At 41.4% G+C, this 18879-nt stretch overlaps 1 protein-coding gene across 1 annotated transcript; it reads right to left on the reverse strand.

Annotated features, from left to right (window-relative positions):
* Positions 1 to 28: 28 nt before the first annotated feature.
* On the reverse strand, positions 29 to 18061 carry LOC121612660 (NACHT, LRR and PYD domains-containing protein 12-like). The gene is made up of 16 exons (XM_041945694.1): positions 17907 to 18061; positions 16678 to 16818; positions 16404 to 16541; positions 14361 to 14501; positions 14087 to 14224; positions 11946 to 12086; positions 11672 to 11809; positions 9477 to 9709; positions 6413 to 8207; positions 5857 to 6033; positions 5111 to 5287; positions 3745 to 3918; positions 3093 to 3266; positions 2096 to 2269; positions 1727 to 1868; positions 29 to 1491 (listed from the first exon to the last, which is right to left on the reverse strand). The coding sequence occupies exons 2-16, from the start codon at positions 16809 to 16811 to the stop codon at positions 1450 to 1452; spliced, it is 3918 nt and encodes a 1305-aa protein (XP_041801628.1). The 5' UTR covers positions 16812 to 16818; positions 17907 to 18061; the 3' UTR covers positions 29 to 1449.
* Between the last annotated feature and the right edge of the window lie 818 nt (positions 18062 to 18879).

Here is an 18879-nt window from a genome sequence, read left to right on the forward strand (position 1 = left end):
TAGGAAAGAAAAACTCCCCAAATAGTAATGCAGTATGTTTTTTTTTAGTCCAATAACATTCAAAACAACAGTCAAAACAATTGAGCACAATACATCAAACAGGCAATACAACAAAACTTAACAGCACACAACAAAACTTTTTACACTGAGAGTATAATAGGAAAAAAATACATTAGTCCAAAAACTGACCGAATATACAGTACGTAAATCTTTTTCAAGTTTTTTGTTTTTTGAATTTGGCGAAGAAACTCATCAAGTCTGCAGCATGTGCAAAAATGTATTTGAAAGTTTATCTGAAGTTTATGAGACTTCAGCAGTGCACCGAGCCTTGTTTAAACGTGGAGTGTTGCACCAGGAAGGGCATGCGGCTCTATCTGCGTTCAGGGTTGGGCTGGGCAGATGATACGCTGTGTGGACTTCCAATGTGGAGCAGCCAAATGATAACAAATTGGGTTTCCTGTCGAGGTTCAGCAGCAAAAAGAGTGGACTATGCACTAAAAAACTTTACTTTGGATATAGGCTATTTTTGCAAAAAATGAGGACTGACATTTTAAAGAGATCTTTTCATGGCCAGTATGAACAGGAGATATGATTGCAGTTAGCATAACTACATGCCTTTATTCATAGGAGCACCTGACTATTGTTTTAAAGCAGACTTGGAAAAACTGTGAATATCTCCTTTCAGGGACAGGCAGCAAATGCACAGTCTCCCTTCATTTTAAGCCAAGCTCCGGAGACATTCAGTAGCCTTTTGTTATCAGGCCTAATATACTGTAAGTTGTTGGCATTTAGGTTAGTGAATAAAGAACTGCAGTAATCTGGATATAAAGAGGAAAATGATGATTGACATGTTGTTACAACTACTGTAAAAAGCTGACTGGATACATTCAGTATGTAGGCGCAATGTTTTCTGTTACCATCTTATTCAAAACAGGTTATACTTGCATACATATTTTTTCCACACTGGCATCAAGAAAATAACTTAAACATTGATGAAAAAACCCTTTTCGAACTTATAAGCAGCAAACATTCTATACAATATTTTTAAATAGCACGGAAATAGCAGTTTTATAAACACGTTTCAGTCCAGCGGTAACAAAATCCATCACCTATGAACATCAGTAATTAACACATTATATCTCTTTGACTTTAGTGAACTAGTAATGGGAGAAATGCCTTGTGAAGTCATGTTTATGGTTGCAGTATTGATCTTTAAGGACACAGAAATGATCGTGGCTCCTTCAAGCAGGACAGACAGGATTTCTTAATGAAATTTGAATTAAGGAACAGTTGTGTGTGTATATATATAAATATATAAAAATTGCTTCCATGGTTGGAGCTCTGTCCTATCATTGTTTATATTAAGACACAACTGAGGTGTTGCAGTAATGTGGTGACTGTGGCAGCCCAAGAAACGGCAATACTTAATGGCCAATGATGAGATGCATTTTATTCAGAGGACCACTTCAGGTTTACTCCATCTCTTCCATTCTGTAGGGATTAACAAAAATCATGCATACCATGAGTCAAACACATCATCATATTAATTGTTGTTGCTTTCTCATCATTCTTTTCTCAATGTTCACTAGGGAAAGAAGCCATTTCAAATATTAGGAGATTTCAAAGGCCATGCAGAAACTTTGGTTTGCAGCTAACAGCTAACTAGTATAGACTGACTCAAACATACTGCTGACCTGAGAGTTTCCAGTCTACAGTTTGGACTTGCCTGGATGTCAGACAGGAGCTTCACTGCTGATTCCTGCAGGTTGTTTTTACTCAGGTCCAGCTCTTGCAGACAGGATGGGTTGGACTTCAGAGCCGACACCAGAGAAGCACAGCCTTCATCTGCGACGTGACAGCTTTTCAACCTGCAGAGATAAGAAGATTTTATGGATTTCCCATTTTTGTGACAATTGGTACGACTACCATGTCAGTGAAGTCTATTGGTCAATTATTTCCATCCCCCAAACTGTGCAAAAGTCATTTAATTTCAAGACTGTTTGGGGTTTATAATTTCCACATTAATAAATTATTCATCTAAGATGTGAGACGTCAGGGAGTCTTGCTCCACACAGAGGAAAAAGAAATTCCTTACATCAGAATCTCTAGTCTACAGTGTGGATTCTCCAATCCATCAGACAGCAGCTTCACTCCTGAATCCTGCAGATCATTTTCACTTAGGTCAAGCTCTCTCAGGCTGGAGGGGATTGATATTAAAGCTGAAGCAAGAGAAGCACAGGAACTCTCTGACAACCAGCAGCACCTCAACCTAAATAAAAGAAGAAAGCACATAGTTAGAGAATACATTATCCGTGGGTTTGAATGCTGCTTGAAAACATCCAGGCATTCATTAAAAAAAAAAAAAAAAAAAAAAAAAAAACAGCACTAGATTTCCTCTTTTTTCCAGGTTCATCATCACAATGCATGTTCTATTCAACCTCACAGAAATTTGGAACAGCTTTAGCTCGGTTGGGAGCCAGAGCTGGAGAGGTGGCAGTTCACCACCTGGCAGTGTTGAGGTCCCTGTGAGCAAGGCACCAAACCCCTAACTGCTCAGTGTGCCTGGCTATGTGGCAACACTCTAACATCTCTCCCCAATAACTCCATGTCTATAGTCCTGCATGTGCATGTGTGTATTTCAGGCTTATGTGTGTGAGTGTGACGAAATTTAATTTCCCCCAAGAAGATTAATGAAGTAATTCTTCTTCTGAAATTATATTAAAGATGCAAACAGTTCCAAAGATACTAAATACATACAATATATCTGCCTGAATGCTGCATAACAGACACATTTTGTCGTGCTGCAGACTCTCATGTGTAATTATTTCACTCAAAATGAAAGTGTGGCTTCAATAAAGAACTTTAAGGTACAGGGAATTTAAATCATGAATTTTCAACTGAACGGGTGTTAATAATGCTGTGCTCTTGCCATCAGCTCTTGGAAACATCATCAGTAAATGATCTGTTCCCATTTCTGTTGTCTGTGAAGATTCTCTCACAGTCATGATTCAGCCCTCCTTGGACTCACATTTCTCAATTATGATGCTATATTGATAGTTTCAAAGTATTTCTATTTTCACATAACATAATACCTCAGAGCTTCAAGTCTACAATGTGGACTCTCAAGTCCTGCACACAGCAGCTTCACTCCTGCATCCTGTAGATCGTTCTTACTCAGCTCCAACTCTCGCAGGCTGGAGGGGTTGGACTTGAGAGCCGAGGCCAAAGAAGTACAGCAGTTCTCCGTAAGGCCACATCTATCAATCCTGTAATTGTGAGATTTATATTAAATCTGATATGCAGTATTAAATAAAACCCTTTGTTTGCAACCTTAGTTCAGACAGAGTCCTCTCTAACAGGCTCTATATATTTCCCTACTCACTCCTGCGGAGCAGCACACTAAATTTAACATGAACTGGTCAGGTTAGGATCACCAAACCCCTCGAGTGCTGCCTGTTCCTGGCATTCTTGGAGTCAGAACTAAAGGTGTGAAAGGTTACAAGAAGCATTTCTGTGGCCACCTGTGCCCACAGAAGTAAGCCTGCTAAAGGTATCCATTGTTCTATCTCTTATGCCATTTAATGCAGCCTCTAAAGATGTAAGGGGGCAAAAACACTTGCACATCCTGTTAGACAACGTCCATGAGAAACAGTTTTCAATTGATTCATTACATAATTTTCCAGTCACCATCTGCTAAAAGAACAAACATTTTCTCACTGAAGATAGAAGATCTCGTGAACTCACCTCAGAATCTTCAGGTTACATTGAGGACGCTCCAGTGCAACACACAGCAGATTTACTCCTAAGTCCTTCAGCTTGTTTTTACTCAGGTCTAGCTCTCTCATATGGGAGGGGTTGGACTTCAGAGCTGAGGCTATATGTGCACAGCAGCTCTCTGACAACCTGCAGGAACTTAACCTAAAAAAGTATAAAGAATGTAGCTGTTGAAGGCAACATTTCTGGAAAGGATTTCATCTCTAAACTCTTTACTGTTTTATTATCTAATTAGAGTTGTAGATGTTGATGTTGATGTTTTTAAAAGGAGGCTCAAGACTCACCTTTTTGGTTTGGCCTTTAACTGATCTCTTTTAAACTTTGAATTCTTCTATTATGCTATTTTTACTGCTTATATTTCTTATGACTTGTTGTTAGTTATGCACTTTATCAGTATTACATCTTAAAATCTTATTACTTTTATTTATTACTTACTATTTATTAGTTATTTATTTGTCTATTTTTCCTCTACATTTTTTAACTTTCTTAAAGCTTCTAATTTTTGTGCATTATACCTGCTTTTATCTTTAATTTATTTGGTTATTTATCTATTTATTTATTTTTTCTTTAGTCTTTTAACTCCTAGCTTCAGTGTTTCCTCATGTGGGGGCCTCCACACTGGGGTGTATGCCCAGTCTGCCCACGGGGGCCGGTGCTTGGAGGCCGCCTGGGCCCGAGGGACTTGGGTGGCTCTGCATTAAGTGCGGAGTCTGCCCCAGTCCATCGGCGTCTGGGTGGTCTCTGTGGCGGCGCTCCCGGTGGCCGCAGGCTGTGGCGCTTCCCGGTGTGGATGGCTCCCATAGGTGTTTCCTCACATGGTTCCTCAGTGCCCTGCCATGTCTCAGCACTGTGTGTATATGTGTGTGTGTGTGTGTGTGTGTGTTTTGTGAGTGTTTGTGTGAGCGCATGTGTGTATATCTGGAAGTGGGATATTGTCTGTCATATTATGCTTTTATTCTCTCTGTTGTTGTATTCTTTTATCTTGTGAAGCACTTTGTGTTGCATTTTAAATGGATGAAAAGTGCTATATAAATAAAGTTTGATTTGATTTGATTTGATGTTATAAATAAGAAATTGTGTAAACCTGCGCACTCACCTCCAAACACCTAAACCCAACAGAGTGGCAGGTTAAAAAGACACCAGTACTGAAGATGCCACTGTTTGAAAGAAATACTTGTACCATGCACTGTAAATGTATGACTGAAGATGGATCTTGGAATAGGAGGAGAAGGGGCAAGTAGAGACTGAATATAGGGCCCAGGATTCTTTGCCCTTAAATGTAGCCACAGTAATGATACAAAATTAATTATTGCACAAAGTTAATAAAATGTCTAACCTCAGAGTCTCCAGTCTGCACTGTGGACTCTCCAGTCCAGCAGACAGCAGCTTCACCCCTGAATCCTGAAGATAGTTGTTGTTACTTAGGTCCAGCTCTCTTAGATGGGAAGAGGTGGACTTCAGAGCTGATGCCAGAGAATCGCAGCAAATTTCTGACAAACTGCAGTTCCTCAATCTGCAAAACACGACAAAGGACATAGACATGGCGAGTCATTCTGATTGTTGATATTGACATCCCTCCTTTTCCACAACTCGATTACACGGAAGCATGTCCTGTGCACGAGCATGAACACCACCTGTTGCTGATCATCTGGAATAAAACAGTTTTTATTTCAGCACATACACACAGAACAGAGACCAAGGGGAGATATTTGCTCAATTGCAAATTCAGCGAATATCAACAATCTTTCTCCAAAATTACTCAACCCATCTTTAAATCAGATCTCTTTGAGACTAAATCTGTAGCTCAACATTGCTATGCTCTAATCAACAGGCAACCATGTATATAGACAGAAATGGCCATTTTATGAATGTGGATCAAAATTATATCTGCTTTAAACTGATTCAAGTGATATAACACAATTACAAGCAAACATTCATAGAGTCTAAGCTCCAACAAATATTGTTCTGAGAGCGTAATGAAAACACAGTCACCTACATCTAAGGTGAGCAGATGACTACTTGAAGATGCAAGGAGAGGGATGAGGAGAAGAAAGAGAAAGAGCTGTTTAAAAGTTGTCTGACCTTAGAATCTCCAGCTTGCAATGTGGACTCGACAGTCCAACAGACAGCAGCTTCACTCCTGAATCCAAAAGATAGTCATTTTCACTCAGGTCCAGCTCTCGCAGATGGGAGGGGTTGGACATCAGAGCTGAGGACAGAACTTCACAATGCCACTCAGAGAGTCCACAGCAAGATAGTCTGCAAATACAGAGTCAACGCCATAATTAACCAAAGCAACACAAGCACAGAGCAGAGCAAAGGCTAACTGCAATTAATTAGCATTAGTATGAGCAATAGTAATACTATTTGTAATTAGTAAAAAATAATGACTGAATGATGAGCAATGATTACTGTTTATTGCTGAGATAGCTATAGTCACAACTATACACACAGTCAACTGAAGTACAAATAGAAGTAGACTTTAGGGCATATTGAGCCATTCATGACAACAGTAGTTTAACATGTCAGAAAAGGAGCAAGAAGAAGTATAAGCATAGGCAATATTGATTATCTCTAACAAAAATGGCAATAGGCATAAAGGTGGCTTCACACTATTCATATTCACATCGGGACTTACTGAGCATTTCTGCAGTTTCTCACAGCAGGGAGCAATCTCCGTCTTCCATCACCTGATGTGTTGTACTTCTTCAGGTCCAACACATCTTGAACATCTTCTGACATCTGTAGCATGTAGGCAAGAGCTGAGCAATGGGTCTTAGTGAGTTTCTTCTCTGGTCTGTTGTCTGACTGCAGGTACTCCTGGATCTCCTGATACACTGAGTGGTCTTTCATCTCCATCAAACAGTGGAAGATGTTGACGCTTCTGTCAGGAGAGATATCATAAGCATTCATATTCTTCAGGTTGTTTATTGCTCTCTCGATGTTTTCTGAACTGCTCGCTGTCCAACCCAGTAGATCTCCTAGGAGACAATGGTCGGACTCCGATAACAGGCCATGAAGGAAGCGCACAAAGAGGTCCAGGTGGCCATTTTCACTGTTCAGAGATTTGTCCACAACTTTACTGAGGAAGTTATCCAGACTGGGGTCGCTGCTATTCTTATCCCAGTCCTCTTCCAAGAAGGTCACCAGAACTTCTATGTTTTTGTTCAGGTAGCAGTGGACCATGTACACAGCAGCAAGAAACTCCTGAATAGTTAAGTGAACAAAGCAGTAAATCGTTTTTTTAAAGAGTGTACACTCTATTTTCAAGATCTCTGTGCACAGTCCTGAGAAAACTAAGGCTTCTCTGACATCAAGACCACATCGCTCCAAGTCTTTTTGGTAGAACATAATGTTCCCTTTTTCCAGATGCTCAAAAGCAAGTCTACCCAACTTCAGAATGACTTCTCTGTCCGTCTGCATCAGCTCTGGTTGGATCATCTCGTACCCCTCATCATACTTCTGTTTCTTCCTCTTGAACTGAACCAGCAGAAAGTGTGAATACATTTCAGTCAGTGTCCTGGGCAGCTCTTTTTTGTCCCTGGTCAACATGTACTCCAGAACTGTAGCAATGATCCAACAGAAAACTGGGATGTGACACATAATGTAAAGGCTCCTGGATTCCTTAACATGCAAAATGATTGTGTCGGACACTGACTCATCACTGAATCTCCTCCTGAAGTATTCTTCTTTCTGAGTGTCATTGAATCCTCGCACTTCTGTTATCCTATCAACATATGAAGAAGGGATCCGATCAGCTGATGCGGGTCTGGAAGTTATCCAAAGAAGAGCTAAAGGAAGCAGATTCCCCTTAATGAGGTTTGTTAACAGCACACTGACTGATGATGTCTGGGTGACATCAGACACAACTTCATTGTTCTGGAAATCCAACAGAAACTGGCTTTCATCCAGGCCATCAAAGATGAACAAAACTTTACAGGCAGCAAGCCTTTCTGCTGTGACCATGTGCAGCGTTGGATGAAAATCATGAATGAGCCTCAGAAGACTGTACTGCTTGTCTTTGATCAAGTTCATCTCCCGGAACGAAAGCAAAACCACAAGGCTGACATCTTGATTTGCCATGCCCTCTGCCCAGTCAAGAGTGAACTTCTGCACTGATAAGGTTTTTCCAATGCCAGCTATACCACTTGTCAGAACGACTCTGATCTTTTGGCCAGGTAAGACCTTAAAGATGTCGTGGCATTTGATTGGAGTGTCATGTTGGGTCCCCATTTTGGATATTGTCTCAAGTTGCCACACCTCATGTTGGCAATTAATTCCTTTACACTGTCCTTCAGTGATGTAAAGCTCAGTGTAGATCACATTCAGATGGGCTTGAGGTCCTGCTTCAGCATTTCCTTCGATTGCAAATTCACATCTTCCTTTGAGATTGATCTTATGTTTGTCTAAAACCTCTTGCAGACTGCCAGCAACTGAAAGAAAAGCAGAAAATTAATAAAATAGGGTTATGGAAATATACTGCGTCTTCTTAAAAAATCAGTTCAATTGTAACTTCAACATGTCACATTTGCATCAGCTGTGTTTATTTTTCTACCTGTCCCAGACACCAAACCCTCACCTTCAGCCACACCCTCCTGCCCTGCAGTTAACCCCTTTCCTCCCATTCCCATCACCTGACCTTCCCTGCCCACCTGTGTCTTATTCCCCAATCACCCTGTCAGCACTTATATCAGCCTCTTTTCCCCAGCCAGTGCCACATTATCTCATTTATACCTGCTCTAATGAACAAAGGCACAAAATGAACCAACACTTCAATACAAACAACCATGCTAAATAAAGGTACACAAAATGTATGTGCATCAGCACATGAACATAACAAAGCACATCATCATTTCATTTGATACTAAACACTGTGTCTCTATGCCCATTTTTGGAATAGCCGGGAGTTTGGCTGAGTCAGGCGCTGCCACGATGGCAACGGCCAGATCCACTTAAAAACCTATGGTTGATGTCACAAAGACTACATCCATGTTTTATATAGTTTATGACTAAAACAAACCAGTGGTCCTCTACATAAAAAACTGCAACAGCATCAGTGAAACAACTGAATAGAGCAAATTAGGACATTTTTCACAGATAGATACAATAATGAGCCAGGTTACCACAGCAACAGCAAACTCATCATAATAATGTTACCCTTGAGAATTAATGTTCGGCATAAGAGTCCCACGGACGAGGACAAGAGAGAGAGAGAAAAAATAGCAAATAGCAATAGCAATAGCTTCCATGTGTAAAGATAATATAGGAAGGAGAGAAACACTGACTGCCTTAATTCACAGACTGAGAGGACACTTATCAAATGTTATTTAAAATGTTGGTGTGCATAAAGCCGTGTTTATAAAAATAACAACACACGGCTGCAGGATGATAGCAGAGCGGACGCTGTGTGTCGTGTGATGACCATATTTGTATCATCCGCCTATGTGCTTTAAACTATGTGGCTCTAGTACCACACGCCTCTGGCAGTACTTGTGAAGAGTGAAATGGCACCAAAACAAGAGGAACAGACTTCACTGGACCGTGGCCTAGGCCTCCTAAACAGTGCCCAAACTGACACTATCCTTTGATTTTGGAGGAACCAGTTCACACTCACCTGCCTGACAACACATTATCCAAAAAATAGTGAAAAAAGTTACTGCAGCAACACAAGAAGCTTTGCTTTATAAACTGTGTTCACTTACATGAATCAGTGCTGTTTGGACTGGGTGTCTGCCGTTCAGGACTTATTCTGGGTCTTTTTTCACACTGGGGAGACACACCTCCTGTTGATTTCCATTCTTCCCAGCAAGAGGCAATGCATTGCACGCAGTAGCTGGGTCTACAGCTGGTACACCCAGGATCTGTCAGGACCTCCTGGCACAAACCACAGTATGACAGCTGCTCCTTGACAACACCGTAAGTCCTTTTCCTCTCTCTGTAAAGACAAAAGCATTTTCTTTGTAAATAAAAACTATTTATTGTTAACATCGACTGTAACTCGCGGTTAAGATGAAGGGACATATCAATCTAATGTAAAAGTAAAGCAGCTCCTTCCACTTTAGCAGGTGTTCTCTACTTGTGAATGCAGATCTGACTCAGTCTTTTGCAATTGTGTCCATATTGTCCATCTCTGTATGTATACCGAAAAGTCATGTTCAGCGATGTAAACCTAACCCTGACGCTATGCTGACCAAACACAAGCCTAAATAAATCAATTTCAAAGAGGCTAATAGACATTATGAATCATACTATTGCAAAGGCCAGACATGCTGTCCCCATAGTAGGATTCCTAATTTCCCATCCGGGTCTAACAGAGATGTTGTGGGGTCTATGTCATGGGAGTGTTGGATTATGGAGCGGTGACCTCTGTAGCGCATAGAAGAGTAATTGTACATTTATGTGTAAACATGTAGAAGGTCCTGTTAGCAAGGTTGGCCCACCATTGCACAAATCTCTTCATGTAAACAGAGGCGAAAACGAGGGGTCTACACGTCAACCCTGCAAACAGTTTCTTCACCCTGGAAGGAATTTTCCTACACCTCCATTTATAGTGACCCAAAACTGCATTTGTGTGTGGACAAAAGACCAAAATGCATTGAAAAAGCAATGTTTTGACAAATATCCACATACGTGTGGATGTGATAAAACTCACGGTCACTCCAGATCCAGCCACTCCCTCCTACCCTGCAGTAACGCCTTTCCTGACCTACCCAACCCATTCCTCACCTGCCCCTCATTTTCCAATCAGCCAAGCAGTACTTATGCCGGCCCATCTCAACTCATTCCCTGCAAACTGTCACGGTTGCTCATGCCTATCTTTCCAGCCCTTTAGTTACCTGCCTGCCTGCCTTCCTGTTTCTACCGATCCCTGATCTTGTGTCTTGGGTTCCCAGCCTGCCCTTTGTCAGATAATTTTGCCTTTGACCCTCTAGAGCCCATGCAGCTAGGCCTGTGAATATTCTCATTCATCCAGGTCATTGTAAGCTTTAGGGCCTTCAATCGTTCGTAACTGGACCTCGTCAGTTTGTCTTAGAAGACGTTTCGCCTCTCATCCGAGCAGGCTTCATCAGTTCATGCACAACCAGACTAGATAGGACAGCTCTAGTCCAATGCAATGGTGTTAGGTTCAAGTATTGCAACTAGGCAAAACCAAGTTATCATTGTCCTGGAAAACAGGTAATTGTACTGTGGCCAGACCACCCATTTTGTATCCTCTTACCCAGTGAAAAGCCAGGTTCACCAGGAGTACAGAGGCCGCTGTGAGCTTAACGATTGATCCAGAAATGCCCTCTCAACCCTCAGCTTCATCCTCAGCTCATCATGTTTACATCTGGAGTTAACATTAAATGTTTTCACTTTGAGGGGCTCAGGTGCACAATCAGCACCTTGCAGCACATGCAAGTAAAGTCTGCATACAAATTATACAGCAATGCTGAGCTTCACTGTTACACTGCTGCCTGCTATCAGAAATTCAACTCAACAGCATGCAGTTGAACGTAAATTTTGACTTGTCTTTGTGCTCATTAAATGTTGTATATCTAAGGCTCTGCCAGGAGGGTTTGTGAGCAAAGCGACAGTCTGTGTCAAGGTTGTTCAGATTTGTTCCAGAGCGATACCTATTTAGTTTAAATACATTCAACTGTAAAATTGATCAAAACCTTGTCCTGAGTGCCCTGACTGAAACTGATCATGTGGCATAATTACAAGCAGCTCTGTGTCTGGATTTGCAGATTAATTGGGTACGAAAGCCTTCAGTCATAAGCAAGCAGCTGCATGATGAGGAGTCTGATCTGGAAACACCAAGATTTTCACAGTCATATTATGTGAATTCAAGTGGGTTTTCTGTTGTAGATGTGACGGTTCAACAGTGAGTGAAGAGAATAAGCAGAACTCTTACCTTGTGTTTAATTGTCCAGGTTCATTACTGAAGACAAGGGGAATATTTTTGGACCGGTCACTCTTCAGAGACAGACAGGTGGATACTGGAGATGCTGCTCTGCCCTCCTCATCTTTCCCATAAACATCCGTCCTCAGTCTAATAGGAAAGTCAGCAACACAAAGTGACAACTGTTTAGTCTACAGCATCCATGCAGAGGTGAAAGGAAATCTGCAGTACACAAAACATTGCTTGATTTATTCCGCAAGGCAAAGAGAATAAGGAGAACTCTTACTTTGTGTTTAATAGTCCAGCAGGTTCATTACTGAAGCCAAGAGGAATATCTCTGGACTTGTCACTCTTCAGAGACACACAGGTGGATACTGGAGACCTTGCTCTGCCCTCCTCATCCTTCCCACAAACATTCATCTTCGGTCTAATAGGAAAGTCAGAAACACAAGTTCAGGTCAGACTCTGAAATCAGTGTGACTCACCACAGGATGCTTCTGTAAATTACTGCCAAATTCTGGGACTATCTCATTGTAAAAGGACTGAAATCACTGTTTTGTTTTTTTTGTTATACATTAATTCACATACTACTTTGAGTTATTGTTCTCAATCTTGTACCAAACAAACAAAAACTTGTTGCATGTTTACTTTAACTTCCACTGAGTCATTTCAGTATGAAATTCCTGATAAACTGATAAAGCCTCATATTAATTTCAGCTTAACTTAAAAATGCATTTATACACACAATGAGGACTGTGGATTTAGTCCTTCATCGCTTGCACTGAAATTGCTTTAAGAGGGGATCTCTTTGCAGCCACTATGTCCATATTGTCCATCTCTGTATGTATACCGAAAAGTCATGTTCAGCGATGTAAACCTAACCCTGACGCTATGCTGACCAAACACAAGCCTAAATAAATCAATTTCAAAGAGGCTAATAGACATCCCACCCCGATATTATGAATCATACTATTGCAAAGGCCAGACATGCTGTCCCCATAGTAGGATTCCTAATTTCCCATCCGGGTCTAACAGAGATGTTGTGGGGTCTATGTCATGGGAGTGTTGGATTATGGAGCGGTGACCTCTGTAGCGCACAGAAGAGTAATTGTACATTTATGTGTAAACATGTAGAAGGTCCTGTTAGCAAGGTTGGCCCACCATTGCACAAATCTCTTCATGTAAACAGAGGCGAAAACGAGGGGTCTACACGTCAACACTGCAAACAGTTTCTTCACCCTGGAAGGAATTTTCCTACACCTCCATTTATAGTGACCCAAAACTGCATTTGTGTGTGGACAAAAGACCAAAATGCATTGAAAAAGCAATGTTTTGACAAATATCCACATACGTGTGGATGTGATAAAACTCACGGTCACTCCAGATCCAGCCACTCCCTCCTACCCTGCAGTAACGCCTTTCCTGACCTACCCAACCCATTCCTCACCTGCCCCTCATTTTCCAATCAGCCAAGCAGTACTTATGCCGGCCCATCTCAACTCATTCCCCGCAAACTGTCAAGGTTGCTCATGCCCATCTTTCCAGGCCTTTAGTTACCTGCCTGCCTGCCTCCCTTCCTGTTCCTACCGTTCCCTGATCTTTGTGCCTTGGGTTCCCAGCCTGCCCTTTGTCAGATAATTTTGCCTTTGACCCTCCAGAGCCCATGCAGCTAGGCAAAACCAAGTTATCATTGTCCTGGAAAACAGGTCATTGTACTGTGGCCAGACCCCCCATTTTGTATCCTCTTACCCAGTGAAAAGCCAGGCTCACCAGTAGTACAGAGGCCGCTGTGAGCTTAACAATTGATCCAGAAATGTCCTCTCAACCCTCAGCTTCATCCTCAGCTCATCATGTTTACATCTGGAGTTAACATTAAATGTTTTCACTTTGAGGGGCTCAGGTGCACAATCAGCACCTTGCAGTACATGCAAGTAAATTCTGCATACAAATCATACAGCAATGCTGAGCTTCACTGTTACACTGCTGCCTGCTATCAGAAATTCAACTCAACAGCATTCAGTTGAATGTAAATTTTGACTTGTCTTTGTGCTCATTAAATGTTGTATATCTAAGGCTCTGCCAGGAGGGTTTGTGAGCAAAGCGACAGTCTGTGTCAAGGTTGTTCAGATTTGTTCCAGAGCGATACCTATTTAGTTTAAATACATTCAACTGTAAAATTGATCAAAACCTTGTCCTGAGTGCCCTGACTGAAACTGATCATGTGGCATAATTACAAGCAGCTCTGTGTCTGGATTTGCAGATTAATTGGGTACGAAAGCCTTCAGTCATAAGCAAGCAGCTGCATGATGAGGAGTCTGATCTGGAAACACCAAGATTTTCACAGTCATATTATGTGAATTCAAGTGGGTTTTCTGTTGTAGGTGTGACGGTTCAACAGTGAGTGAAGAGAATAAGCAGAACTCTTACCTTGTGTTTAATTGTCCAGGTTCATTACTGAAGACAAGGGGAATATTTTTGGACCGGTCACTCTTCAGAGACAGACAGGTGGATACTGGAGATGCTGCTCTGCCCTCCTCATCTGTCCCATAAACATCCGTCCTCAGTCTAATAGGAAAGTCAGCAACACAAAGTGATAACTGTTTAGTCTACAGCATCCATGCAGAGGTGAAAGGAAATCTGCAGTACACGAAACATTGCTTGATTTATTCCGCAAGGCAAAGAGAATAAGGAGAACTCTTACTTTGTGTTTAATAGTCCAGCAGGTTCATTACTGAAGCCAAGAGGAATATCTCTGGACTTGTCACTCTTCAGAGACACACAGGTGGATACTGGAGACCTTGCTCTGCCCTCCTCATCCTTCCCACAAACATTCATCTTCGATCTAATAGGAAAGTCAGAAACACAAGTTCACGTCAGACTCTGAAATCAGTGTGACTCACCACAGGATGCTTCTGTAAATTACTGCCAAGCCGCTAGAACAAACAAAAACTTGTTGCATGTTTACTTTAACTTCCACTGAGTCATTTCAGCATGAAATTCCTGATAAACTGATAAAGCCTCATATTAATTTCAGCTTAACTTAAAAATGCATTTATACACACAATGAGGACTGTGGATTTAGTCCTTCATCGCTTGCACTGAAACTGCTTTAAGAGGGGATCTCTTTGCAGCCACTATGTCCATATTGTCCATCTCTGTATGTATACCGAAAAGTCATGTTCAGCGATGTAAACCTAACCCTGACGCTATGCTGACCAAACACAAGCCTAAATAAATCAATTTCAAAGAGGCTAATAGACATCCCACCCCGATATTATGAATCATACTATTGCAAAGGCCAGACATGCTGTCCCCATAGTAGGATTCCTAATTTCCCATCCGGGTCTAACAGAGATGTTGTGGGGTCTATGTCATGGGAGTGTTGGATTATGGAGCGGTGACCTCTGTAGCGCACAGAAGAGTAATTGTACATTTATGTGTAAACATGTAGAAGGTCCTGTTAGCAAGGTTGGCCCACCATTGCACAAATCTCTTCATGTAAACAGAGGCGAAAACGAGGGGTCTACACGTCAACACTGCGAACAGTTTCTTCACCCTGGAAGGAATTTTCCTACACCTCCATTTATAGTGACCCAAAACTGCATTTGTGTGTGGACAAAAGACCAAAATGCATTGAAAAAGCAATGTTTTGACAAATATCCACATACGTGTGGATGTGATAAAACTCACAGTCACTCCAGATCCAGCCACTCCCTCCTACCCTGCAGTAACGCCTTTCCTGACCTACCCAACCCATTCCTCACCTGCCCCTTATTTTCCAATCAGCCAAGCAGTACTTATGCCGGCCCATCTCAACTCATTCCCCGCAAACTGTCAAGGTTGCTCATGCCCATCTTTCCAGGCCTTTAGTTACCTGCCTGCCTGCCTCCCTTCCTGTTCCTACCGTTCCCTGATCTTTGTGCCTTGGGTTCCCAGCCTGCCCTTTGTCAGATAATTTTGCCTTTGACCCTCCAGAGCCCATGCAGCTAGGCAAAACCAAGTTATCATTGTCCTGGAAAACAGGTCATTGTACTGTGGCCAGACCCCCCATTTTGTATCCTCTTACCCAGTGAAAAGCCAGGCTCACCAGTAGTACAGAGGCCGCTGTGAGCTTAACAATTGATCCAGAAATGTCCTCTCAACCCTCAGCTTCATCCTCAGCTCATCATGTTTACATCTGGAGTTAACATTAAATGTTTTCACTTTGAGGGGCTCAGGTGCACAATCAGCACCTTGCAGTACATGCAAGTAAATTCTGCATACAAATCATACAGCAATGCTGAGCTTCACTGTTACACTGCTGCCTGCTATCAGAAATTCAACTCAACAGCATTCAGTTGAATGTAAATTTTGACTTGTCTTTGTGCTCATTAAATGTTGTATATCTAAGGCTCTGCCAGGAGGGTTTGTGAGCAAAGCGACAGTCTGTGTCAAGGTTGTTCAGATTTGTTCCAGAGCGATACCTATTTAGTTTAAATACATTCAACTGTAAAATTGATCAAAACCTTGTCCTGAGTGCCCTGACTGAAACTGATCATGTGGCATAATTACAAGCAGCTCTGTGTCTGGATTTGCAGATTAATTTGGTACGAAAGCCTTCAGTCATAAGCAAGCAGCTGCATGATGAGGAGTCTGATCTGGAAACACCAAGATTTTCACAGTCATATTATGTGAATTCAAGTGGGTTTTCTGTTGTAGATGTGACGGTTCAGCAGTGAGTGAAGAGAATAAGCAGAACTCTTACCTTGTGTTTAATTGTCCAGGTTCATTACTGAAGACAAGGGGAATATTTTTGGACCGGTCACTCTTCAGAGACAGACAGGTGGATACTGGAGATGCTGCTCTGCCCTCCTCATCTGTCCCATAAACATCCGTCCTCAGTCTAATAGGAAAGTCAGCAACACAAAGTGATAACTGTTTAGTCTACAGCATCCATGCAGAGGTGAAAGGAAATCTGCAGTACACGAAACATTGCTTGATTTATTCCGCAAGGCAAAGAGAATAAGGAGAACTCTTACTTTGTGTTTAATAGTCCAGCAGGTTCATTACTGAAGCCAAGAGGAATATCTCTGGACTTGTCACTCTTCAGAGACACACAGGTGGATACTGGAGACCCTGCTCTGCCCTCCTCATCCTTCCCACAAACACTCATCTTCAGTCTAATAGGAAAGTCAGTAACACAAGTTCAGGTCAGACTCTGAAATCAGTGTGACTCACCACAGGATGCTTCTGTAAATGACTGCCAAATTCTGGGACTATCTTGTTGTAAAAGGACTGAAATCACTGTTTTAAACTTAAAAATTTATTTATACACACAATGAGGACTGGATTTCGTCATCCATCGCTTGCACTGAAATTGCTTTAAGAGGGGATCTCTTTGCAGCCAATATGGACAACAGGAACAAGTACACTGACTGATTATGCTTTCAATATACTGTACGTGAGCATGTGAGTATTTAACTTACACATACTTGAAGGGATCAAGAGGGTTTCTGTCAACTAAAATGACACCTCAACAGTGGTGGAAGAAGTACTCAGATCTGAACCTGAGCAAAACCACAGCATAGAAATACACTGGCCACATGTAAAAGCCATGCGTTCAAAATGTTACTTGAGTAAAAGCACAAAACTTTTACTGTCAAAATAACTTTAAGTACCAAAAAAAGTATAATGAAAACTATCCGATTTCACAATGTTTTTTTTTATATAATTGGTTCATAATAACGGATGCATTAATGTATACATAACTTTAATGTTGCAGCAAGTGAAGGTGGGGCCAATTTTACTTTTTAAAATTATCAAATAAAGTGTAGAGGAGTAAAAAGTATATTTTCCTCTGAATCGTAGTGCAGTACCTTGACCCCCCAAGTAGCAGAAAATGGAAATACTCGAGTACGAGTACCTCAAAATACAGTACAGTACTTGAGTATATGTACTCATTTACTTTCCACCTGTGCAGCTCACATCAGTAATCACTAATAATAATAATAATAATAATAATAATAATCGCAAAGCAGTAGCGGCCTACTATAGCCGTCATTAAATCACCGCTGGCTTCTTTCCAAAGTCCTTAAAAAGTGCGTCATTACAAAGTTGTGGACTTAAAATCTTTGTTTCAAGACAGGCTGTAAAATTTCACACTGTTCGCAGCGGTAATGACACGAACTCTAATGACTTTTAGATTATTTTAACCTTGCGAATATCTTACAACCATACTTAATAGCCTAACACTTAACCGTTTACTTACTTTACATCCGTTCACTTTCACACATCCATCCAATACACGTTTGTACACATACGGAGTTAACTTAAATCACTTTAACTTCAGGTTTCTCTCATTTCTACACAGTCTGCGGTGTGCAAAACAAATGGAAATACCCACGTCCCCGAACTTCGTCTCCATTTACAAAATGACGCAGTCAAAATAAAGGACCACATTTCCGCTGTCACCACGTGACTTCTTCCGTATTCGGACCTTTCCGGTAAATCAAACGCCCATGGTTCAGTTACAGTTATATTTCTTTATGAGCTGTCACCTCACTGCACTACACCAGACTGGTTTACAAACCATTAAACCTTATCAATATTACTCTAAGAGCAAAACACAACAGGAGCAAATAAATACTTGGGTGACAAAGTTTAGTAAAAGTGATCTGAATTTATTGAAGTAATGTGACGATGCGATCACGAAAGAATAATAATATAATATAATCACCTAATTCTTTGTCGTTGGTTTCACACATTACACTGGAAACACAGGGCCAGCTTTCACCACTGGTGACTGCAACCATACTCCCAAAAAAACAGTTTTTATTATCCCTCTAAATCAGATCTCACGAGACAACACGAGCTCAGTGTTGTCCCGTAGACAAGAAAATCCAGCAGACGTTCACTGAATGCATCTGTTGTATGATGTTTGCCTGATTTGTCTCTTCTGTGAGGAATGTGCGTTAAATCTGCCACCATTACCACTGTACTGTACATGAGTACATTTACTTTGAACACTGCGTTGCAGTGCGTTGCAAATTTAACATTCAATAATGTGAGTTGAATGGGAGGGTTGGGAGGGCTCGCAAACAGCTGGAGCCTGCTGACACTGAAAATCTCTTCATCTTCGTGTCCTCTTGTAATTATGTTTATATAACACCAGAGGGCGTCATACACTCATGTGTCCCAGGCTGCAGTACGTCCTGTTGAGGTGGGCCAGAAATTGATAGGCC

The sequence above is a fragment of the Chelmon rostratus genome, chromosome 10, assembly GCF_017976325.1.
Source record: "Chelmon rostratus isolate fCheRos1 chromosome 10, fCheRos1.pri, whole genome shotgun sequence".
NCBI classification, from domain to species: Eukaryota; Metazoa; Chordata; class Actinopteri; order Chaetodontiformes; family Chaetodontidae; genus Chelmon; species Chelmon rostratus.

Excerpts from the sequence above, each read along its gene's own strand:
- LOC121612660 (XM_041945694.1), bottom strand. The coding sequence starts at position 16,811 with ATGAGTGTTTGTGGGAAGGATGAGGAGGGCAGAGCAGGGTCTCCAGTA. Across the intron at positions 9,710-11,671 it reads CCTGGACAATTAAACACAAG|AGAGAGGAAAAGGACTTACG; the intron begins GTAAGAGTTCTG and ends TTGTCTTTACAG. Across the intron at positions 8,208-9,476 it reads TCCAAACAGCACTGATTCAT|TTGCTGGCAGTCTGCAAGAG; the intron begins GTAAGTGAACAC and ends CTTTTCTTTCAG.